The sequence below is a fragment of the Puma concolor genome, chromosome B4 (genome assembly GCF_028749965.1).
Source record: "Puma concolor isolate L17-30 chromosome B4, mPumCon1.1.hap2, whole genome shotgun sequence".
Classification (NCBI taxonomy): domain Eukaryota; kingdom Metazoa; phylum Chordata; class Mammalia; order Carnivora; family Felidae; genus Puma; species Puma concolor.
The window spans coordinates 108783727-108809215 of NC_141673.1; the positions used below are offsets into that span (position 1 = coordinate 108783727).

Below are 25489 nucleotides of genomic sequence, written 5' to 3' on the forward strand. Positions count from 1 at the left end.
AAGGCCATGTAATGGCTGGGCCCTCTCAAGTCAGTGCTCTCGTCACTGTCCAGTCTCATGAATCTGCATCGCTGGCACCTTAAGGATGTGCAGAGTGAGTGTGGCAGAAATGTCGAGCATGGATACCTAAGTCTGAATATGACGAAAATCCAGGAAAATCAAGTGACTACCTTTGGAGGCCGGGTGGGGAAGATAGGGAAGGGGCACTTTGAAGATGCTGGGGATGTGTGCTTTCGTGACCTAGTCACAGGAGTTTTTGTTAAAAAAAAAATAATTACTGGGGTGCCTGGGTGGCTCATTTGGTTAAGCGTCTGACTCCTGGTTTTGGCTCAGGTCATGAACTCAGTTTGTGGGATTGAGCCCTGTGTTGGGCTCTATGCTGGCAGTGTGGACCCTGCTTGGCATTCTCTCTCCCTCTCTTTCTGCCCTCCCCTGCTTGCATGCACACGTGGTCTCTCTCTCTCTCTTAAAGTAAATGAACATTAAAAGATAATTCCTTAAGCTGTATAATTAGCTTCCCACCCTTTTGTATACTCAGTTTATACAAATAAGGTGATGATTTGCATCTAATTTTGGAGAACCATACAGCATAGGTTTAGAATGGACTATGGGGAAAGATGAAAGAATTCCAGAATAAGTTCTAGGCTGGCAAATAGTTAATGTCACACTCCTTCTTTTGAGATACCAGAGCAGCCCATGGAGCTGGTAATGCCAAGATGCTTTCCTGTGATGGTGGCATTTGTTGGGGAAAATATTAGGGGTAAAACTACTCAATTATTTCCAAACATTTAAAACTTTTGCATGATAACTTTGCTGTTGTAGTTCATCAAATACCAGGAAGTGAGATTTCTTAGGAACAAACAAAAGTCTCTGTGCCTTCTCTAACCTGAGCTTCCTATCTGGATAACAAACTCATGGTTTCATGACACCATTTCTGAAGAGGCTGGACAGTTACCTCTCTTCCCCCAGAATCTTTCTCCTCTGGGAGTCACGTCAACCCGGTGGAAACAGAACCTGGGCTCATCCCGTCTGGGCCCACTGTGCTCAACACATATGCTCAAACAGATGTATGAGTGGCTAAGCATCAAGATGGCAATCTGTACTTCTGTTGGACAGTGCGCTGGACGTGGGCACAAAGGAGACCACACTGTTCAAGTCACACTGCCCCAGGTCAGCCTGACCCCAGCCCTGGTCCCTTGGTCCCCATGTGGTTCTCTGACTCGGAGTTGCTGCTAAGAAATGTCTGTTGTAGAGTCAGAAGGGTAACAAGTCTACAGTCCTTGGGAGTACCTTGAAAGGAACAATTGTCACATACATTAAAAAACAAACAAGTGAGAAATATCAATGCAGCAGCAGCAGAGGCTGGAGAAACGCAGCTTGAGGGATGGAATTGGGAGATTAAATCCAGGTTAAGATGGAGTGCAGAGTGCTAGAAGCTGCCACGCACTATGGAAGCTGGGAATCACAGACATACTTAGCTTTTGGTTTATTTCAGCTGCCAGCTGGGAAGTCTTGACACCTCAGCCTTGTCCAACCATCCTGGGAGACGTGCTAACATGAGGAGAGATGGCCAGCAGCTTCTGTTCACAGAGCTAAGGTCTGGCCTCAGGCTCAGCTCTCCCTATGGTTCTGTGAAGGTACCTCCTGACTTGTGTGCCTGTGTCCTTTTCTCCTGCTGCATGTCAGGTCAATGGAACGGGCTGGTAAGAGGCTGGTGGTAAAGATCCATGAGCTCCAATCCTATGCATCCCAGAAGCAACCACAAGGACCATAGTTTTCAACCAGGGGGTAATGCTTCCCTTCTTTAAGTGGTACTGATATTGTGTAGGGAAGTTTTGGTTGTTGCCTTGATGGCCAGGGTGGGAGTAGAGGCTGTATGGCTGATGACATTTTGAGGGCAGAGGCCAAGAAAGTTAAATGTCCTCAATAGAGGGGCGTCTGGGTGGCTCAGTCGATTAAACGTTCGACTTTGGTTCAGGTCATCTCACGGTTTGTAAGTTTGAGCCCCGTGTCGGGCACTGTGCTGATAGCTCAGACCCTGGAGCCTGCTTTGGATTCTGTTTTCCTCTCTCTCTTCCCCTCCTCTGCTTGCACTCTGTCTCTGTCTCTCTCTCAGAGATAAATAAACATTAAAAAAAAAAATTTTTTTTAATGTCCTACAATGCAAAGAACTGCCTGCCCCTTGTCAAGAACTGCCATCACCCATGCTGAGGAATACCTGTCCAGAAAAGTTTAGGAAGGACAACAAGGTTTCTCAGCTATCTCTTGGCCTAAGTACTTACAGAAACCCCGCACATCAGTACAAAGACCCAGCGGATGCTACATCGAGTTATACCCAGCCTGTCCCTCTACTGTTAGCAGAACAATCCTATGTTCTCCACTCTTCACTGAGGAGTCTTCCACAAGTCCCCTAGTACTGAATGTCTCCTTCTCTGTACTTTGGTGGGTTTGTGGGCTATTCACCGATTCTTCTACTTTCACACCCAATTGCTACACAATTTAATCTCTACAGACTTTAGAAATCACTGCTAAAGATGTTCCTTTAGCTTTGGCCTTTACTCAACCTTTATTAGTAAAAAACAAGTTTATGTCCTGTCTATGCTATTGCTCTCCTCCGGATCTTCCCTGAAAGGCGTGGGGTGCGTGTCTGGTCCATGCAAGAATGGGCCGCCTGAGTGAGGCATGCATGTGCCCCCCCGCCCCGACTGTGGCATGCACTAGCAGCAGAACCAGAATTCTAGTGTTAAGGTACCAGCAGAGCTGCCGAGAGAGAGTGGTTATGGTGAGTGGGGAGAGAACAAACATCACCAGACTACCTCCGGAGACTGTCTCCAGCCAGGCCTGCACTGCTGCGCGGCGAATGGAGGGAAGGTCAGGCACTGAATTTAAAACAGACGATAGATACAAAGTTACACAGGAATGCGGGTTCCCAGTGAGGAGAGTCGAGGTCATCCTAAAGCCCCAAACAGAAGGGAACCTGACAGATGTTCTAAGCCAGAGGCTTGTCCGGCAGCGATGAGGGGTCAGAGTCCCGCCGTAAGCCTGTATGACGGACGCTCGGGATGAGAAAAGAAGAGAGAAAACAGGGAGGGTCAACAGTGGCTCGAGGCTGCAGAGCTGCCCCATGCTGTAGGCCAGCCAGACGTCCCGGGTCAGTAGGGCCAGTCTCCTCACTCCCGTTGAATGGTTATACTGCTGCAAAAGTAGTTAACAGAAGGTGGTCTTGCCTAGAGGTGAAGATTTGGGGCCAGGGAGGATCAAATGTCCTCGTTAAGGGCTAAATTTCCTGAAGGCAGAGTCCTGCAGGGTGTGTGGCCCCAACAGGCCTGAATGGAAACGTGAAAACGAGTGAGAGACAGAGGTTCATGACAGCAAGGATCCATATTTGGACGATAGGTCTGCTGAGGTTAAAGGTGTGGAGAGTGACACGGCAGCCGCTGCATCCCTCAGCTGTCTCCATTTTTTCCTTTTATTGCTTGTAATCATCTTCACCCTCCTGTGGAGCACAGGCCAGCTCACCTAAAACCTAGAGCTGAATATTACGCTAGCTATTTTTAAAGGCCTCCTTGACATAAATCTCTTAAAACTTCATTTCAGTTCAAAATATACTGCCCCACCCAGTCCTGCCAATGTACATTCACACTCAGACACACCACAGGAGGAAAGCATCAGAACATTTTACCAAGTGGACAGAGTAACCCTGTCTAGCAAAATGGGGCAAGAAAGCAAATTCTTGGTTTTCCCAAGGTCAAGTTCATTTTACTATTTTGCGTCCATGGAGAAGATCCCATAACCTCTTAACCCATAGAGAACTTTACATATCCTCAAACAAAAGTTAAGGGCAGTGGTCATGATTAACAATACCAGGACAACAAAATGGTTTGTTGGCTTTTACATTTTGATTAAACTGATGGCTTTGGCCCTACCAGAAGGGTCCTCTGTAGCAATGAGAGGGGAAGCAGGGTCAGAGCTGCTCTGAGGGGCATATCGGGCCCTTGGATCTTGAAACAGTTACCTCTAGAAGTGGAGGACTCAGAGGTTGGTACCATTCGCTCCTCCTCCTCCTCTTTCTCTCGAATATGTGTCCAGTGCACATCAGCCTGGATCTCCAAGGGGTCGGCTGGATTTATGATCTGCTGTAGCCTCTGGCTCCCGACTAGTGTACCAGAGTCAGAGGTGGAGCAGATGAGGAAGGGAGAGATGGTGGAGGAAGGAAGCAGAAAATAAACAGTGAAGGGAAGGAGGGGATGAAACATCACAGGAAAGGAAACAGAAAGAAAAGTTACTGTATTTGCCAGGATCACTTTGAATCAGAAAGAGGCAAAAATTGAGAATATACACGCGTGCTCACACAGACATGATTTCTACTCGTTCAGCTTGATTTTGTTGTTTCAAGCTTCACTTACACTGTTAATTTCAACGAAGTGAACCATATATCCCAACTCTAAACAGAAAGAATTCTCCTTTCTGATGCTCTTTTCATCTCATCTGCATTTGAGGGACCCAAATGCCAAGTCAGAAAAAAGAGCAGGTCACAACTGGCCTCTGGAAGGCCATCCCCTCTGGGTCACGAGTACTCTGCTGTTAGCCAGCACAGCGTGAGATCCCGAAGGATGCAACACTCTTGCCCCTTCTGAGGATACACAGCATGGTGCTTACCGTCACCTGCCATGTTGACAGCTTCTCCTTTGAGATTTAAGCCAAGTGACAAGTGAGAGATGGGATGGGACAGTGTCATTCTGTCATGAGCCACCTAACTCACGCAGGACAGAAATGTACTTTGTTGGTACTTCAGTGTTTATCTTTTGCAGCTAGAGAGAGAGAAAAAAAATCCCCCTTCCATAATAGGTCTCATGCTGCATGCAGGTCTGCGGCAGGGACACAGCTATGGGGAGAAAATGGAGACAGGGGAGGCAGTGGCTAGGAGAGGAAGCAGAGCTCTATCTTGTAAATTCCCAAGACTTTGGGAGTTCGTGGGCAGGAATAAAACAATACCTCTCTGCTTTTTCTGAGGTCAAAGCCTTTTTCTTACAACTCCATTTGGTGCACCACTGCTCCCCTCTGGACACAAGACCTGCCTTTTCAGCTAAATGAGAAAACACCAGTAGCCCCTTCAGATTATTCCTGCTGTCAGAGCCCAAAGAATATACATGCAGCCTCTGCCCTGTAAGCTCCCTATAATCAGTGCTTGGACCATGCCATACAGTTGGGTTAAAATAAAGGGATAGCCAGCAACTTGGGGGAGGGGACATTTTGGGAGGGAAGATGGCTTTTCAGTAGCAAGAGCAGGTGCCACCTGATCTGAAGGAGTCTGGGATTCCTGATGGGAGCCCACTCTCAACTAACTGGACAGTTTGGCTTTGGCTTCATCACTATCACACAACCTCTTAATTTTTAAGCAATGGGGAATGTGATATGGACAGAAAGTACTAGTAAGATTACCAAATGTGGATGCGGGCACCATCCTGTGTTAAATGTGGGGTGGTAGCCCCGCATGCACTCTCTTGTCGGAACTACTGGTCTCTACGGATTCATTTTTCTAAGGTCAGTTGGCTTTTATGGTGTTGGATGGGGCTGAATCACGGCAAAGTCACCCAATAGCTTGAATGTCACATGACTAAGGAAGGGAAGTCAAAGAGAAAAATGCAGACCCTTTCTTCATCTTCTAAGCCACAAAGAGAAGACAGTGAGTCTTCTCCCTGGATAATGTTCTGCTTCCTGTTAATAAATGTAGCCTTGGGGACTTATCAGCCAGCATGTCCTCCTTTCTCAGAGAAATGTTACAAGACACAATGGAGGAAGGTTCTGGGTACCTGTGCTGATGAAAACACCTGTGCTGGCTCCCCCACTTTGGATAGCTGTGACTGTGACATGATTTTTCAGCATTACAAGAGGCCGAGTCTTCGCTAGATGAGGGGACTTGCAGCAAAGCATACAAGGGGCCTACATGGGGCCACCATCATTAAGACTGCTTCTGGAGTCTTCTTCTCAGACTTCCCCTTGACTCTGCTTGTCTTATGTGTTATTTGCTACATGACCATTCCCAAAGGCTGGGCCCAGGGACAGGTGCCCAGCTAGGCATGTGCCAAAGCCTGTCCGCGCAGCTTTATAAAGCACAGATCTTTTAATGTGGGACCTGCTCTTGAAGGCAAATTCTGGATGGCTGCTAGGGAGCCAGGGTAGAAGGTGGGCAAGGGGCAGAGTGGGTACCTTTACATGTACCCGTATCTTCTTCTTTTGACAGATGCTGGAGCCACTGGCTTTGCAGGAGTTCTCTGTCCCAGGGGCAATACTCCCCTTCTACAGCAGGGGGAGCCAGACACCCACAAACACAGCATCAAGAATCCCGCGTGGGGATAAAGAGAAAAGAGAATGGAAAGGAGGAAAGAGAATAGAGAAGAGTTATCTTCAGGTGCAAGGCAATAACATCCTGTCACTGTCTACACAGCCATGGAAGTCCACTGACCAAAAGATACACACACACCAAGGGCTAGGAACAAAGGCCCAGAGCTTGGCTGAATTTGTCGGTATGTGTTTCTGCAGTTAAATCCCATTCCCTGCAGGTTTGGTCTTGACACTAGTTCCAGATCCAGGAAATTAAGTCTGCATGAGGGAAAGCAGGGATAAAGTCTCCTGAAAAGGGCATAGGCTTTGACCCTAAGCTGTGTGTGGGGCTACAAGCCACTGAATGTGTGAATCACCAGATGGAGAAAATGACAAAAACAAAGTACCTTTCCCCTGAATAAGCTGTGAGCACAATCACCACCTCTGACTACTAGGGACCCAGAGGCAGCCCTGGGCCAACCACAGCTCTGCACACACAGCAGTTATGGAGAAAAGAACCCAAGGTGCCAGCTTTCCGGCCTGGCCTCCTGCTCGCACAGACCTTACTTCTCATCACGGGGAGGAGGAAGGGCCAGGGCACCAAGTGCTGCCTCTGTGGGCCCCACCCCAGCCTCTGTCTTTGGAGGGAAGAGCGCAGGAGAACTAGGTCTAGAGAAGCCCCTTAGTGGTCTGAGGAAGAGCCCTGCCTCTGAGCGTTCACACTGGCCCTGGGCACCTTGGGGGCAGGGAGAGGCTGTGCTTCCTTCTTGTCTGCCCTGCCTCGGCAGTGTCTTGGGCTACACAGCTCTCAGGACCAGCTCAGTAATGTAATTGGGAAGAGCTCTGCATCTGGTCAGCACGCGGTCCTTCCTGTGCCAGACTGCGGAATAGGACTGGGCAGCCAAGCACATCGAATTCCAGGAGGAGCAGCAGAGCAATCTAGTGCCAATTCTACGAGGCCCGGGGCTGTCCAGAATCTAATGTGCTCCTCTGACAACGGCTGGGAGGGATTGGTGCTTTAAAGGCCCATGTCCTTCTCTTCCATTCCATGTCCCCTGGAGAGAGAGCACGGCCGTGAATTAACATGGCACCATTGTCAGGGGGATTCAGGTCTCTACCTGCCCTAGTTTCTTCCTCCCCACCCTCCAGACCTCTGTGCAGACAGGGCAGGGAAGGAATGACCCTCTCTCTTACAGAGACAAAAAAGGATGCCCACCAAATTCTTCCTCATCACTCAAGGACACACACAGCCAGAGATGGGGGCAGAACTGAAACATTTCAAGTCCAAGGCAAGAGAACATTTCAGAGCCAACCAGAGTGACTTAATACTGGAACTGATGCTCCGTCTCAGGACACTGGTCCAAACATGTTACTACCTGTCATCGACTGAACCCTGTCTGGTAGGCACCTGGCCCCTCCTCAGTGACAGCAGCTCTGAGCAGAGTGAGATTCAGTGCTCTGCAGCCTCCAAAGCCCAGACTCTGAGTCAGGGAATCCTCTAGGAAGCTAAATTCCCTTTCTTTATTAAAATAAATTTCTTTAACAGAAACTAAAGGGAAAAAAAACAACAGAAAATGAGGAGAGGAGAATGAGTGACCTAATTTGGTTGGAGTACTTATGCTGTTGACCCTTTGCCTTCCACTTCCAATATCTACTCAGAATGTGCACAAGGGACATTACTTCCACTGCCAATGGCCTCCCCTGCCCCCCAAATCTAAGGCTAGAGAGAGGCAGGAGGGATCGCCCCTGGTGCCGTAGACGGCACATCGGTGTGACTCCAGCCACAGAAGCCTTACTCAGGCATGGAACAGAGTCAGAGTTAAGAGAAGAGATTTTTTTCTGACCTTCACTAGACTCTTCCTCTTCCTCCTCATATTCTTCCTCTTCCTCCTCCTCCTCCTCCTCATACTCTTCCTCTTCCTCCTCTTCATTCCCAGGCTCGTAGCTCTTTGAGGCCTCCAGCTCCTCTTCACTCTTTCCTTTCAGAAGGGCATGGATCCTCACAGCCTCCTTCCAAGGAACACCGCCCAGGTCGGAGGTGGGCAGAGGCTCCTCTTCCTCCTCCTCCTCTTCCTCCATCTCGGACTCAGAACTGCTGTGGGGAAACAACCATACAACCAAAGTGAGGGAATGACAAAAACTGAGGAGATGCTCAAAAGCCATAACCAGAGGCAAAATGTCCCATCAAAGCAACTGCTGGGCAGGAAAGGAGAGAGGGCATGCACAGAGGGGTGTGGTGTGCTTTTCTGCCCAGGTAAGACCCACAAAGGGAAGGAAAGAGAGTGAGTAGACGGCCAGAGGAAATACACATGTACAAGTAAGCCCTACATAAACCCACATGAGCAAACAGCTCAGCCTGGGCGGGGGCAGAGGGGGGGTTCTATTCAATGAACTGCAACTCCACCGAGTCCAGTTTCAGAGGCCCTCAGAGACAGTAGGAGGCACAGACTCATTTTGATATGAACTCAAGACCCTGGGAATCAAGAAAGGAGAGAAAGTCTCCTTTCATCGTGATCTGTCTGGTTTGAGGAACTCAACTCTACTTGACTCAGGTGGGTTGGCAGGCTCTCCTGGGAAACATGGTGAGAAAGAAAAGCTGCCTCCAAGAGGCCTGAATCTTAGCCACAGACGGGCCGGCAATCAAGGAGTGTGTGCTGGAGGGAAGGCAGCACATTCAATTCCACAGTGTTCTTTAGTCCCCACAACGTGCCCTGCCCAGAACAGGATACTATGGGGAATACACAGTTAACACGGCAGCAAAGGCGCTGTTCACCACAAGGTTATAGTACAGGGACTATGGGGAGAGGGTGAAAACAAATATCCCGATCACTGGGGTCATCACGCTGGACAACCAGCCACATTTTCTACCACCATTTCCTTTATGGCACATGGCCTAGCTCAGCTTGAAACAGGAAGCAGCACTACATGCGAGAAGACCCTTGCCGTGACCTGTGCAAGCCAAAACCGTGGATCTCCACCCTCGAGGCCACCACCTGGGAGCATTTCTATCCGCCTTTCCTGCCTGCAGAGTTAAGCAGTCGATAGGTGGTACACAAATAAAAGTGCCCTACAATATAGCTGTAAGGCAGGAAAAAAACCCCAAACATCATTATACAAATGAAGTTTCTCAGACCTGTTTCATGGTCTGATAATTCCCAAAAAGTCTTTTTCAGGAGAGGCTTTGCCCTCAGTGAGAAATGTGTCATTGACTGGGCTAGAGGAAATTTGGCTTTTCCAATCAAGCATGGTCCAGCCTCTGGCATGAGAGAGCCTCAAACCCCAGAAGCATCAGGCATGGGATGGATGTCCAGTCCCATCTTCCTGTGATGGTGGGGGGGGGGGGTGCTCTCTCCCCACCCAGAGTGGGGCTGTGAATGTGGAGAGGGAATCAGTGAATACAGTGTGATAAGGTCAATGACACCTCACTACCAGTGCTATTATTAGTACCTGTGCAGTATAGAATTTACCTAACTCAAAGAGAGGTCTGGCCTTTGTCTTGGCTTCTGGGATGTAAACTCTAAGCCCTTGGAAGGTCTTGTCTGATGGGAATGTGTTTATTTCCGTAGGATCCTTAGGTCATGGTAAGTAGTCTAATAATGTGATTTAGGGTGAGGGCTGGCCACATCAGAAAGACCAACAATTTAGGGTGGGGGCATTGAGTCATGAAGTATTAGCTGGCCTGGAGACTGAGATCAATCACAACATGTTGCTAATCAGTTAATCTGTCAATTGATACCTAGGTAATGGAGCCCCAATAAAACCTCTGAACACCAAGGCTTGGGTGAGTAATACTATATGGGTTTTGTCACACGTTAATACCAAGAAAGTAACACTGTCCTGACTCCGTAGGGAGAGGACAATGGAAGCTCCACATCCGTATGTTCTTGGACTCTGCCCTGTGCACTTCCTTACTTGGCTGATTTCAGTAAGTATCCTTCCCTGTAATTAACCACAACCATGAGTATACACATTTTAGTGAGTTCTGTGTGTCTAACAAATTATTGAACTTGAGGGTGGTTTTGGGAACTCTCAGCCTTTAGTTGGGTCAGTCTGAGGGCAGCCCTGGGGGCTGTATGCCCGCCTACTTCTCAGGTGGCTGATTCTCAGTGTTACACTGGCTCTGCTGCTTACCAGCTGCATGACCATGAGCTGATTATTTATGCTGAGCCTCAGTCTCCGCATCAGTAAGGAGGCAATGTTCACATCTACCTTGTAGAAACGTTGTGAAGATTAGGGATTTTACTGATTTTTATAATGTTTGTGTTATACTCTGGGACTCTCGCTATTCACTTCTTTGTTTACCCATTTACATATTCATTCATTCATTCATTCATTCATTCAATGAACATTCTTGAGTACTTACTAAATCTCAACCAATGGATACAAAAATAAAAAGAGGCAGCTCCTTACTGTAAGCAGCTCATTTTGGTGAATACTACTTGATTCATTTATTCATCCATTCATCCATCCATCCACCCACCCACTAAAATTTACTGAGCGTCTTTTACTTACAATGCACTTCCTCCACATTGCAGAGAATACAAAGATCCTTATTCTCAAGGGAGATAAGATGCGAACACGGGATGATAAAATAAGGTAGGAAATAACTGTAGTGGAATGAAAGGTTGAGAGGAGGCAGTTTAAGGTGAGTAAACATAAGAATTTGGACCATGGAAAACTTGGCATCTGGATTTTGACTGTTTTTCAGTATTTATTTAGGTATTATTTTCATTTGTTTACTATCTTATTATTTAGCAACAATGTGTATCACTTAACATCTTTCAAACATGAAATAAGGATAAGAATGCCTCCTATGCTCATCTTAAATCTTATGTAAATTTATTCAAACTTCAGGTGGGCAGAAGGCAGGCCAGCTTGTCCTTCCTTCCCAGCCAGGCATACAAGGTAACTCCAGCAGTCGGCAGGCACAGTGGGACTACACTGCCACTGTTTGGGAGAGGTGCCTTCAGCACGGCCCATTCCTTGTACTGTGCCACGTCATGAGGGCAGTGGCACTGTGCATAATGTGAGCAATTAATACTCTATGATGAGGGCAATGGGACTCACAGCTATGAGTGTGATACTGGCTAGTTTTACGACAGCTCAAAGACCACGGGAGAATAGCAAGTGAGGCATGGAGCATAAAAGATAGGGTGGAAAGGTCAACCCTTGCCTTTCTTCATAAGCTATTAGCTCTCAGTCTCTTTCTGAAAGGCCTTGATACGTTGTTTCTGGAAATCTGAGACAGGCAAACCAGTCTCCCTCCCTCTGTGAAGGAGAGGGGTGGACAAGCATTGCCAACTATTCCTTTCCAAGCCATCACATCCATGGGAGCTTGGAGCAGTCCCCTGAATCTCACCAGGCTCCTTATGTCGTGCAAGATTCACAGCGTAAACTCAGTACTTCAAGACTCATTTTTACATTTTGTGGCTGTTCCCAGTGCCTGAATTTCTGGGTCTGGCCTTTGAAGAGGCTGGGGGAAGGGTACAGAGAAGGAATCTGTAGTGAGGCAGACCCCCTCACCCCTACTTGGACATCAGCCTAGAAACATCTTAAGTGGGAAGATCACTACGCCAGAACAAAAGACAACATAGGGAACAATTTCTCTATCCTTTTGGGAAGAGAGTGTGACCTCTCAGTTTATAGCCTCCTAGGAGATGAAGGCCACAAGAAAATATAGTCATCAAGATCAGCATTTGTAACAATATATTGTTTGATGTAGGTCCACCTCCCCTGGACTGCACTCTCTCTGAGAGCAGGAACAGGTCTGCTTGGCTCACTGAAGTGGTGCTTGTAGTGCCTAGCACAGCCAAGAAAGGCAAGGAAGGATGCACAACCAGAGAAAGCCAGGGTAGGTTGCTACCTAAATTTACAGGTGTCAGATGATACCTCTGATGCCCCTTGGTGAAGTCCATCAGTAGGAGCAGAGCCTTTGAGTTACAATGACACCTTGCAAAAATCCTCCCTGCTGCAATTTATATCTGATCAATGATCTCAAAGCACTTTACCTGAACTCCCTATCAGATGCCATCTTCTTACTGAGGCTATGGTGGGGCCTGATAGGAGGAAGTAAGACCAGCAGGCACATGGACTAGATTCTAAAAAAACAAGATTTGCTCCAGACTTCTATGAGCTGAACAGAGGTTCTGCTGTGCCAGAGAAAGGCCAACGGTGATCATCACAGTAGTGATGGTGAATACTTACTGAGCCCTGGTGAAGTGCCACGTGGCACAAGGCACTTCACATGAATTAGGTCACTCAGTTACACAATAACTCTAGGACTCCAGGATATATTAATATCGTCATTTTTACAAATGAGGCCACTGAAGCTTAAAACGGTTGGATCATTGGTGTGAGAGGTCAGGATTCCCTCCGGTGTCCGCACCTGTCATACCGTGCCCTCTTGGATTGTTCACCAAGAACCCAAGAATTCTTCAGCCACTAGCAGCTGTCAGGGTGGCAAACCCAGGAGCAAGATCATGACCAGTCTCCTGGCTGCCTGGGTCTAACTCCAGAAAGTGGATACTGGAAATCTGGGCAGGTCCTACTGTGAATGAAGCAGGCTGCTATGTCAAACAGCACATTAAGTTCTTAGATGGTTTAAGGGAAAATAGGGAATCATGGCTTTCATTTTTAAATGAATCCACTCATAATCAGAGAGTCCACTCCTAGATCCCACCCTCTCTGACAACTGTGTAAACATTATACTGCTAAGCAGACTGCTGGAGAAGATGTATGTTGTCCAGCAATCATTACATGATGAACATTTAATCCATGCTAAAAGCAGTATCCTGCTCAGCAATGGCTCACATTACTGCCTCCACTGGAGAAGGGATAAGGGAGAAGAGAGGGAACGGTCAGGAATTTCCACTTATGTTGGTGAGTCTTGAAGGAGGGGCTTTTCCTTGTTGTGTTACTCTGATGGAGAGCAAAGCCCCTTTGGGCTGGCCTGTCATCGACTTTTGGGGAGTCCTCTGTAACCTGGTTGTCCCATCTGGATGGAAAGGATACCTGTTTGCTCTAGTGCTAACTTGTTCTTTAGAGCCAGCAATGTGCAAACAGTTGAGGACTTCAGCAGATGGGTACTGCACAAGCCATCTTCATTGCCTGGGGCAAAGTTTTCCAGACAGGCAATCAGGGAAAAACAAAACTAAAACCATAAAGCCAGTTTTCTTTTGTCTTCAGGCACCTGTTCTGTTCCAGAGAAAAGTAAAAGTACTACTTCCAGGGTTTCCTTTGGAAGATGCTTCCCCTCCCCCTCCCCCAATCCAAGGAAGGATCAAGGAGCTAATTAGGTCTGGGCCAATAGTCTCTGTGCAAACTAAACCACAAAGCAGCTAAGACTCACCTAGGGGGTTTGTTAACAAACAGGTATTCCTGGTCTCCACCCCAAGCCCACTAAATCAGCTGCTCCAGGGGAGGGTCCAGGAATTACGTTTTTACCACATGTCCCAGGTGGCACTTATTATCAGGGAAATTTAGAGCAGCCATCCTTGGTCTTTAAAGTTTTTTTTTTTTTTTTTTTTAACGTCTATTTATTATTTTTGGGACAGAGAGAGACAGAGCATGAACGGGGGAGGGGCAGAGAGAGAGGGAGACACAGAATCGGAAACAGGCTCCAGGCTCTGAGCCATCAGCCCAGAGCCTGACGCGGGGCTCGAACTCCCGGACCGCGAGATCGTGACCTGGCTGAAGTCGGACGCTTAACCGACTGCGCCACCCAGGCGCCCCCATCCTTGGTCTTTAGACCACAGCATTACCTGGGAACTTTTTAGAAATGCAAATCTTGGGTTCTACCCCAAATGACTGAATAAAAAACAGCCCAGCAATCTTTGGCTTAACAAGCCCTCTGGGTGGTTCTGATGCCAGCAAAGTTTGATCAGCACCGCCCTAGGGCCAAGCCAAACCCAACTTGTGGCACTTAAACCAGCCGTTTAAGGAACCCAATACAAGAATCACTGGCCCTGCCCCTCCTCGTGAGGGATACCCTGTATTGTGCTTAGAGCTACAATGCACTAAGGTGGTGACAGTAGGGGTGGCAATGATTTAGTGCTCCCTGGGCACCATGAACTGTGTCAGTTGTTTTATTTGATTTCATCCTCATAACAAACCAATGAGGTGCAGTGTTCTTTGCAGATGAGAAAACCGAGGCACAGAGAGGCCAAGAAATGTGGCCATAACTACTACGTGGTAGAACAAGGCTTCAAGTACAGGTCTGTTTGACTCCGATGTCATGCTCTGAATTATGATACTGCAATGCTTCCCCAAGCAGACGATGAAGTTAAGAGTTCTTTAAACTTGTCAAAAGTGAGTTCCTGGATTGGACCAGTGAATTTCTTAAAACAGTCATTCCTCATCTTCAAGGAAGGTCTGAGGGCTGAGAATGAACCTAACTCTGCTTGGTGCTGTAGGGAAGATGGAGAAAATACATGATACACTGTCTGCATCTGATCACTGCCCTCAGGGAAATAAGACAAAATCTGTGGCTCCTCCCTCTGAGCAATTCGGTTTAAGAGACCGTTTTTTCACTCTGCAAAGAGCTAATGCCACTTGTTGCTGTCGAGTTTGAGACACAGGCACCATTTGGGGCACCTGGCTGGCTCAGTCGGAAGAGCATGTGACTCTTGGTCTCGAGGTCATGAGTTTGAGCCCCATGCTATGTGTAGAGATTGCTTAAGTAATAAATAAATAAACTTAAAAAAAAAAAAAGAGGCAGACACCATTTGATGCAGACTGATTTCATATTCTTCTATCCTGCCCTTCCTATTGCACCCTGCTACATGTGCCACGGTGTAGCTTTCCTGAAATGTCCTTGCTACATACTGCTGCCTCGTTCCCTGTTAGTTTACAAATCACAGTGGAGGAAAAATCACAATGGCAGAAAAGCTGGCTGACCACACTCACCCTGAGGCTAAGCTATTAGGTCTGCAGAGAGTGGGCTCTCCCTCATCGACACAGAGCAGGAACACATGCTCTGTGGATGTTCTGCGTAGAGATGTAGTTGTGTGTGTATGTGGTGTGTGTGTATGTGTGTATGTGGTGATGGCTTCTGAAATGCAGGTACCCAGGGGGAGGCTGCCCAACAATGCACAGAAATGCTGTCTCTGAGGCCAGCCCAAGAAGCAGTTGATCCAAAGTATGTGTGAGGTGGTGGAATGCAGCTGTAAGTAGCTCTGCCCAGCAGACACCCTAAGAACATTCCTGGAACTTAAAAAAAAAAAAAAAAAAAAAAAAGCACTGCTTTCTTTAACCGCACACATTCCCTTCCTTACTCATGGCAACAAAGAAGCATCCTGCTGGTGTCTCAATGATAAGGCAAAGCCTCCACTAGTCTGGGAGACAGAGTAAGGGCTCCCCAGAAGCCCTTCAGGACAGTCTGACCAACAGTGACTTTACTCCAGCTTTTATCTTATTCCCTTTCCATGTCCTTGATAATCTTCATGGAGCATTCTGAGTTCTGTACTGACCCTGGCAGACCTGGGCCATAGTGAAAACGAGGCCCTGGGGTTAAGACAGTGGACTCAGGCAGTTCTGTGGGGGCTGGAGGGCACATGTCCTCCTCAGGCATCATTCAGTTACACTTAATTAAAACATCGGGATGGCCAAGCACAAAATCACTGGAGGAAGTCTGGAGAGGTGATGTGGCTTCCCCAAGACTGCAGGGTGAACTGGTGTCCTCACAGAAGCCCCTAATTCCAACCCTGAAGCTTCTTCTACTGAACCACCTGCCCCTCAACAGCACACTGCTTTAGGTTTCTGTTGTTCCCATGTGGAAGTCCTTTCTCTTCCAGTAAATTTGCAAACAACACCTGAGGGCAGGACCTGGGACTATTATTTATTTTTTTTTCCTGTTACCTTTTCAATGAAAGACAAAGTGTTAAGGCCATGGTAGGTGTTCAAGAACTACCTGGGTTGCCTGGGTGGCGCAGTCGGTTAAGCGTCCGACTTCAGCCAGGTCACGATCTCGCGGTCCGTGAGTTCGAGCCCCGTGTCAGGCTCTGGGCCGATGGCTCGGAGCCTGGAGCCTGTTTCCGATTCTGTGTCTCCCTCTCTCTCTGCCCCTCCCCCGTTCATGCTCTGTCTCTCTCTGTCCCAAAAATAAATAAAAAAAATGTTGAGAAAAAAAATTAAAAAAAAAAAAGAACTACTTACTGAATTTCTGCATTAAGTCTGGTGGGTTGTGTTCTTACCAGCTAACAAGATGACGAGAGGGAACTGCATGGAAAGGGGGAGATCAGCAGGGAGAACAGGAAGAATCCTGGACTGGGATCCAGGAAACCTGAGTTTGAACCTTAGTCAATCCTTGATCCTAATATTAGTCCCCATGTGTTTCCTTAACCACAGAGTGGTAAGATAAACATTCTCGTCTACTTTGCAGGATTCCTGTGAGGATGACCAAGTGAGGTGATGGATACAGAAGTCCTTTGTAAATACTCCAGCGCCATGCAAAGTAGTAGTAAAGGCAACCACCATCGACATGCACTTACATTTGCCACATACTGTTTTAAACCCTTTATACTATTTAATCCTCACACCAATTCTGTGAGGAAAGTACTTGTATTGCCTTCATTTCACAGATGAGGGAACAGAGGCATAGGGAGGTTGCTTAACTTGCCTAGTGTCACACAGCTGGTAGGTGGCACCGATAGTCTGGCTCAGATCCCATGCCGAGGGCACGGTGCTGCCTCTCCCCACAAGCAGGACAGTATATTCATCTGGGGAAGAGGCTGCTAGGGCAAGCCATGGGCATGTTGCAGCACACGAGAAAGCGGGGCCGGAGCTCCCGGGCACAGGCTGACCTGCTGGCCACGTCCTCCTCTGCGCCTTTGTCCAGCACGCTGCTCAGGTTGTGCTCAGCCTGCGTCTCCTCGGGCACCTCCTCCAGCTCCTCTGCCTGTTTCACAGACAGGCGGTAGTTCTCCAGCTCAATCCTTTCAGGAGTACCCCTGAGTCTCTTAGCAATGCTAGGCTCTTCCAGGCCATTCACACTTGAACCTGCAAGACAAGCAAAGCAGCAAAGTTCTAGGACAAGTGAAGGGAAATGAATACATGCGGTGGGGGACAGAGAAAGTGCACGGAGGGAGGGGGCACTGACAAGGATATCTAAGCGACCAAGGGAGCCAACACTCATTTCAGTGAAAGGAGGGACAGGCCCTCCATGAAGGCCAGGGACCCAGACAAGGAACAGCCTGAAAGTCAGTAAGGTCACAGAGGCCAGGAAAGGACTGTGGGCTGGGAGTGGCAGCCCTTCCCTGAGCAGGAGAAACAAAAGTCAGCCCCTAAAGGGGGGGCGCAGGCTCAGTCTCCTCTGTCATCCCTGAACCCAAGCCCAGTGGAGGGAAGAGTGGTGGTGACTGTGGGGGAGGGGGTAAAAAGGACTTGGGCTAGATGCTAAGGAAGTGCTTTTCACTGATCCAGCCCCTCTAAAGTAGCTTTCATGGAGAAGGTGAGTCTTGCCAGCTGCCCCCCACCCTAATGATCCAGGACCCAGTCAAGGCTCATGCCCTGCATCTGGCCAACCTGCAGAGATGTCCAGGCCAGCTGCCTGCAGGACCTCTCACACTATGGAAGTGTCTGTCCTGTCACGGTTAGATTCATGGTAAACATTTCCTATTTAACAAGAACACATAGGTGATGCTGTGCCCCTTCTGCTGCACAGTTAGGAGGAATATTGTCAGGTTGCCTCATTCTTGGTGATACCAGCTTGACTGCTTGGGTGGTGCCCAACCATCTTTCTGCTGTAAAGAGAGGATTTCCCCCTTTGTAATTAATGAGTAATCCATGGGGTCATAATGTAGAAACCATGGGACTATCCTGTTCCACTATACTTTCATCCAGTGGTTTTTGTACCAATCCATTGATGAGTGGTGATTTAAAAATTTTTATCATTCCTTCTCCACTGTCATTCTTTGTAAAGAACTTTTCCCATTTCTCTGAGTACCACCATGACTCATGGATTTTGAAAAACTTAAATGTTGTATTTGACTACTATGTTTTCTTACTCTCCTTTAACCTAGAAGTTTCCCTGTTTCCCCCATTATTATTCTTTTTCATGTACCTTTTTATCTCAAATTTGGTCAGAAGAAGCCCACCATATTTATTCTTTAATGTCTTCACTGTAATGTGAAGCTTAGAGTCAGACAATGTCTGTAAGCTTAGAGTCAGACAAATCCAGGCTAGACACCTGACTCCATGAGTGACAAGCTGAAGGATCTCAGGAAAATTATGTAACTACTGAGAGTGCATTTTCTGATCTATAAATGAGGACAACCCTCAGCTCCTTTGATTATTATGAATGTGGAATGAAATTATATACATATATATACAAGTATGTGTACATATGCCAAACCTGTGTGCACTCCAAATCTATTGTCTTCCTCTTCTGCTTAAACCCAGCACATGGGCAGGATTCAGCAAATATGAGTTAAGTGATGTAACTGATGCCCAGTAACATTCTTAGCACCAGTTTGTGTTGTATCCATTTGCTCTGGATTATGAACAACAGTTACTTGACAAAGATGGGAAGGGAATTCTGGGCAGAGGGAACAGCAATAGCTAAGGTACACTGACATGCAATGGCAGCTTGGTATTACTAGACTTTCTGGTGGCAGTGTACTTGAAATGGTAGTGAAGAGAAAGAGACTGGGGTGAGAACAGAGCATGCACGGCCTTCGGTGCCATTCTAAGATCTAAGAGATAACACTGGGTTTTGGTAGGCAACATCATACCAACCCAGTGTTGAGTGACAGGTGGCTTATCAGGTGAAGGCCAGAACCTCTGTAATGAAGGACTAAAGTAAAGGGGTAGGAATATTGAATTAGTAATATCTGTGACATAACAGGTGTGCAGAAAATCTTCTGGAAGACTGGCACTTTTGTTGTGTACAATGTTCTTAACCTCTCTGTAATATCATTAGAAAGAACATTTTATGAATCCAGGTAGTCACAGAATAAAGTCTGAGTGCATCTATTGGATTATCAGGTTCTTCCACCAAATAGCATCTTTCAAATTTACTAGAGAATCTTTACTGAAAAGCAAAACCCAGGGCACGTTCATCTATAAATTCAGGTAAATGTCTAATGATGGAGTCAGAGCATGAATCCTTGGGCTCACTAGGGCCCTGTGCAACGCCCACCTGTCCTAGTCTTTGCAACTCCAGTTGGGGCATTTTATACATCCCTGGCCCATTGCCCAAAGTATAAGCTATAATGCTGGATCAAAGCATCTGGACGATTAGGAAATATGTGGGCTTCAGGTAATAGAAAAAAGAGACAGGGAGCACAGCAGGTGGATGCTGCCTCAGCATCCTTCAAACCAACCCCCCTATCCCTGGCCCCTGGAGTGCACAGGCTCCAACTGCACTGGTTCATCATTTCCAAACATCAGTCTTCCTGTCCTCTGTTTCTCCTTCCCTTCATCAAAACCCAACATGATAAACATGGGAAGGCTAAGGATCCCCTGACTATAATATCATCTGATTCTTTCCTTCTCATCATGTATTTTTGACAAATGTCCTTAAAACAGAACGCAGACAAGAAAGTGAAATACATGTGAAGCCACTACCCAAGTATAAAGTTTTGGGGAACTCCATAGATAGAGAATAAAAATCAGTATTTCTTTTAGCTAGGGAACAAAAAAATAGAATAAGAACTACCACTTCAGGGAAACAAACAACCAACACTCATCAATTCAGATCCAAGCAATTTCAAGGTAGAGTGAACAAACACACTCATGCAGAGAAACACTCAATACGTGATGTCTGTTTTTAGTGGGTAAAAACCATACTCTGTGCCAGAAATTCTACCAGAACCTTGAGCAACAAAGCAGACTAAAACACTCTCTACTCTTAAAGATCTGTGGGCTAGTCACAGAAGAGACAGTCCTGCCCAGGAATCATTTCAGTATGATGTGTCAAGTATCATGGCTTATGCATGCATGTGGTGCTATGTGCATACATAAAAGGGCAACTTTACCCAGAGAAGTCAAGAAGATGTTCTGGAGGAATATGGAGGTTGCCTAGCCAGCTTTAAAAAAAAATTCCCTAAGGGGCGCCTGGGTGGCTTAGTCGGTTAAGCGTCTGACTTCAGTTCAGATCATGATCTCGCAGTTTGTGAGTTAGAGCCCCGTGTTGGACTCTGTACTGACAGCTCAGAGCCTGGAGCCTGCTTCAGATTCTGTGTCTCCCTCTCTCTCTCTGCTCCTCCCCCACTCACACTCTGTCTCTCTCTCTCAAAAATAAGTAACATTAAAAAAAGAATTTTGTAAGGGAGGTAATAGCTGGAAATGAGGTATCTGAAATTCAATTCAGAGACATTAAGCAACCTGCCCAAGGTCACACAGCCAGTGAGCAGTGCAGCCAAGATTTGAATCCAAGGAGGACAGCATTACTTCAGAAGACTACCATGGCTGTCCCTAGGCCTATGATGTGAAGAAAAGAAAAGGAAGGAGTGTTTCCACAGAGTCCTATTCTGCTTTCCCCCTTGGGACTCTTCACCATTCTCTCCTCCCCACTACAGTTTTCAAGAGGAAGGGCACAGAACTTCATGAGAGCATCTTAGAGCACAGAATCTGGCATCTGGAAGGACATTCCATCCTCCTTGAAGAATTTCTATAAGCTCTGGAGTCCTCAAAATGCTATGGGGAATTAAAAAAAAAAAAAGAAATCAACAAAATTAGCATGGTTGGTTCTCTGTGCTAAAGCAAGGGGCTCTCTTCTAGATTAACCAGATGGGGATGATAAACTAAGATCTCAAAGGAAGTAACAGTGGAGGAGACCTGGGCAGTGGCTATAACACTGTGACAAACACAGAACTTCTCCCTCATCCCCTGGATCCTCCGTCTCTCAACAACAGAAGAGCTCGAGGGAGCAAAGACTGTAGGAGAGCAGATGTAAAAATAGCTGACAGATGCTGGTTTGGCAAGTCACTGTGTAACCAGTGGGGTCAGGCTGGCTGGCCCAGGCCCACCTGGCCTCTCCACTTCACATGCCTCAGTGCAAGAGCAACTATACCAGGGACTTTCCAGCTAAAAGTGGATGAGAGATTTGGAATAATTTCTAAGGCTGAGTCTTCACTAAGTCAGGGCAGGCAGATCTCGGGTCATTGGAGGCCAATTCCAGCTTCACACATACCAAAAGGAAACAGCTCCCAGAATCTGGGTCGCATCCTAAATAGGAAAAAGGCACTGGGCCTGACCTAACGGCTCTGTTTTGGAACAGTCACTGCCTGCATGAGCTCCATACATCATCCTGAAAGAAATATTTTTCCTAACAGGACAACCTGCTCTCAGCTGATGTGCCACAGCTGCCAAAAGCCTTTATTTGTGTCTGTCTGATTCCTGAAGGGACACGAGGGATGTACATGACACTCTCGAGGCGGGCCTTCCCAGTCCTCAGCAGGCAGCAGCGCCATTCCCCCTTTTCCTCCTGCAGTGGCAGCAATGCCCTATTACGAGGTGGAGCCAGATGTATAGGACACTGCAGGATTTTGGGCAACTGTGAAGGGTATCACCTAAGAGACTGGAGCAGCTGAGGGGATGCTCTCCTTCTGCCCATATTCACTTCTGGCCTGTTTCCCCATTCCTTTTCCTTTCCTATAAGCTTGGGAAAGCTTGAATGAAATCTGAAAGTCTAAAAAGGACTTAGGAAAGGCACAGTAAATTGAGATTGATAATTGATTTTCATCATATTCCCCATATTTAGAAGGAGAATGGATGCTATGGTTCATTCATTCAAGCATACACTCAACAAATATTTATTGAAAAGCTACTTCTAGCCAGGCACTGTGCTAGGTGTTCAGGCACACCAGCGGACAACACGGGCAAGATCTCTGCCCTTGGGGAGCCTGCACTCTGATGGACTATGGGTGTCACATATCTGTTAAGAGAAACCAATGACTCAAGGTGTCAAAAGGTTTCAACTGTGGTCATGTTCTAATAAAATGGCCCTGTGATTTGCAATGATTAGTATCATTTGAGGAAAAAAGTACTCTTGCCATTTTGATATACAGAGATTTTTCTCTTAAGGATGCTCTCTCTTATCAAAAGTTACTGGATATTTTTGTTGCAACTTCTTTTTTTAAAGAAGGTCAACTAATTTCAGATGGCCTTCTCACACATTCATCCAAAGCCTTGCCTGTCCACAATCCTGCACAAAGGAAAGCACCAAGTCATGAATTAGGTCTGAGCTATAAGGTCTCAAGGAGGTGTTAAGGAAAATAAAGTTTCCTGAAGAAAATTACCAGGCTGGCAGTACAAATCTAAATTCGTGGACCCAGTGCAAAATCTGTCACAGTGACTTTTATGTTACCTGATTGTTCACTGGTCTCAGAAACATTCACAAAATCACCCTGGGAGATTAGGGTGTCCCTCCTCACACAGAACCCCAACCCTTATAAGGCTACAGGGGGAATTTGTGTCTTAATTTTGTTTTCTCCCTGCTCTTGTTGGAAATGATACAGAAACTACACTCTCTCACGTTTCCTCATATACTGGGAAATAAGGATGAAACCATCTGAAGTGGTGGCTGGTCTAAAATAGAACCACCGTCCAGCCCAGAGAGTTTCTCTCTGTGGGACAAAGCCTGGGTCTTGGGCCCTGCTTCCTTTTGGAATGTATTAGGCTGCAGCTGAACCCCAATGACTTGAGCAGGGCTGGTCATAACACAGTAAATAATCACCGTGGGTATTAATCCACTCTTTCCATCATGCTTTGAGCTCAAGTTCCCATATGAGTTGTTGGCTTAGTAGCCTGAAAAGCAGGCAGAGCACATACCATGCAAATTGAGTGCCATTTTGGCTTTCACCTGCCTTAGGGACTTCCTCACTGCTCTAGTCAAGCTGGACAATGTGATCTGGTATCTGTGGGAGAAGGACTTTGGCCTGTGTTTAGGATTAGGATGTCACTCCCAGCCTAGAACCCAATCTAGGGAGGAAAGATTTATTAGGGCTAGATAAAAGGCCCTACAGTTTGTAAAAGGCCTTTCTTTGCTTATTATAAGGTGCCTGGGACCACAAATTTGGGCTCTCCCCCTCTTTAGCTCCTCAGTTCATTTGCCTTAGTAGACTCTGCTTGACTGGGCTCACATTTTTACACCTTTTACAGAGATTTCTCATTCTCTGCACTAAGCACTTTGCAAGCATTGCAGCTGTACATGGAAAAGGACCCTCTTGCTTTGGAGACCAAAGAAAGAAGTTTCCAAGCCACTGTTAGGGCTAGGTGGCTTTTGCCCCTCTACCATCTAGCCCCCAAGAGACTCTACTATGGCTTCCTACTAGCAAAGAATCTGCTTCTGAAGCAGGTGATGAAGGAATAAAGACAACTACCTGTGTCAGGCACCGTGACAGGTATGCTACACACACTGGCCAGTGACTGTCACAACACTCTTGTCAAAACTATTATTACTATTATTACACTGAGGGTCCTGAGTCTCTGTGATGTTAAGTAATATGCCCAAAGGTTCAAATGAGGCAGATCCAAGACTAAACCCAGGGCTGTGTTACTCTGCAGCTTGGGCTCCTTCCATTACACTATGCAGGGTAGAATTGTTAACAGCCCCTTACTCATGAACTATTTATTCTTCAATTGGGGTAACTGTATTTTTATGTGGTCACAGAGAAAAGTAGGTTATGTGGATTCAAGGGGAAGCTCAGTTGCTCTGGAGACATTTAATTACCAAGAGTTGAGAAATTCTGTGCTAAATATTACATGACAGAAGCCAAGAAGGGAAAAACCCAACAGGGATCAAATCAGAACAGTGTCAGAAAATAAAACACCTGCATGGGAACGGGGGCTCATGCAGACTGGAATGCTGTCTCTCAGGAATGCCGAGGGCACTTGCCCTCCCTTCATCAGGGTACTGAGGGGCCCTTTCTCCACCACAGCTCTTTGCTCTTCATCTGTGTGATTCCATGGAACTTTTACCCTTAAGTCTGTTTTCTAATGTTAAATTATTCTTCCTGTTATTATTACAGTATCTCCCAAAGGTGCCTTTTGGCAGATGGAAGTCCTGGTACACGTCATTATATGTGGCCAAGGCAAAAAGGTTTGTTTTAAGGTATATACCTGACTCTTCCTTACAAAAATTCTTACCAGTGCATCATATAGCTCTCTTGATAATATATTTTTCATGTGTTGTACTGTCTCACAGATAAAACTCAACTTGATCCTTAATAGTCAACTGGGTCACCCTACTAAAATAGCTACCTCTTTGGTGTTGGAAGTTGTGAGCATTTCTAAAGCACAAGGGTCTGGTTGTGTTTTCTCTTAAGTCTCATGAGAGCTGTGCTCTAGCTAATATTCTACCTTCCTTATCTGGCTGTCCACTTTCACATACCTGAGGGTGAAATATCAGAAGGGGGTAACTGTTGTGCAATGGGCCTTGAGCAAACTATTTTCACGTATTAGTTTATGTATATGCCTCACCACCCAGGAGATTCTGTACATTTGACTATATATAATCCATCAAATCAATCCAATGTGGAGCTGATCTCTGAAATCATAAAAGGCAGGTAAAGAGAAGGATGGTTCAACAAGGTAAGTCAAGACCATCCCTTCTCTTCTACTTCTGCCTATTGCTGCCTAATTCTGCCTACTGGATCCACCTCTGTCCTCTTGAAGGGCTCTTTCATGCATCTATCTCCTGTTCATGGGGCTGAATGTACCCCCAAACCAGAGGCTCTCCTAGGGAGTGGAATTATTCCAGTCATCTTTGTGTTTCTGGTGCCGACTGTTGTGTCAATAATGTGTTTTGAATAAATGACCAAGGTAAAAGTTCTAACCCTGTATCTAAACTAGAATATCAATTCACTATAATTTTAAGAAGTTAGTTGAACATACTATGGTCTCAGTTTCCTCATCTTAAATTTTTTTTTTAACATCCATTTATTATTGAGAGACAGAGACAGAGCATGAGCATGGGAGGGGCAGAGAGAGGAGGAGACATAGAATCTGAGCTGTCAGCACAGAGCCTGATGCAGGGCTCAAACTTACAAACTGCAAGATCGTGACCTGAGCTGAAGTAGGATGCTTAACTGACTGAGCCATCCAGGCACCCCTCAGTTTCCTCATCTTAATGCAGAAACTTTTTTTTTTTTTTAATTTTTTTTTTTTCAACGTTTATTTATTTTTGGGACAGAGAGAGACAGAGCATGAACGGGGGAGGGGCAGA

At 46.5% G+C, this 25489-nt stretch overlaps 1 protein-coding gene across 27 annotated transcripts in view; it reads right to left on the bottom strand.

The window, feature by feature from the left end:
* The window catches only part of MICAL3 (microtubule associated monooxygenase, calponin and LIM domain containing 3), a 228696-nt gene that overhangs the window by 39122 nt on the left and 164085 nt on the right, over window positions 1–25489 (bottom strand). For 18 of the 27 annotated variants that reach the window (XR_015253912.1, XR_015253913.1, XM_086714507.1 and 15 more), the window contains 5 exons: window positions 17124–17319; window positions 8169–8419; window positions 6211–6300; window positions 4016–4156; window positions 2817–2879 (listed from right to left, as the gene is read on the bottom strand). Coding sequence is in view for 25 of the 27 variants with exons in the window: in XM_086714507.1 (XP_086570633.1) it covers window positions 2817–2879; window positions 4016–4156; window positions 6211–6300; window positions 8169–8419; window positions 17124–17319 (741 nt within the window). In the remaining 2 variants the exon portion in view is untranslated. The remainder of the gene's footprint in view (window positions 1–2816; window positions 2880–4015; window positions 4157–6210; window positions 6301–8168; window positions 8420–17123; window positions 17320–25489) is intronic. The other 9 variants (XM_086714517.1, XM_086714519.1, XM_086714521.1 and 6 more) reach the window with 6 other exon arrangements.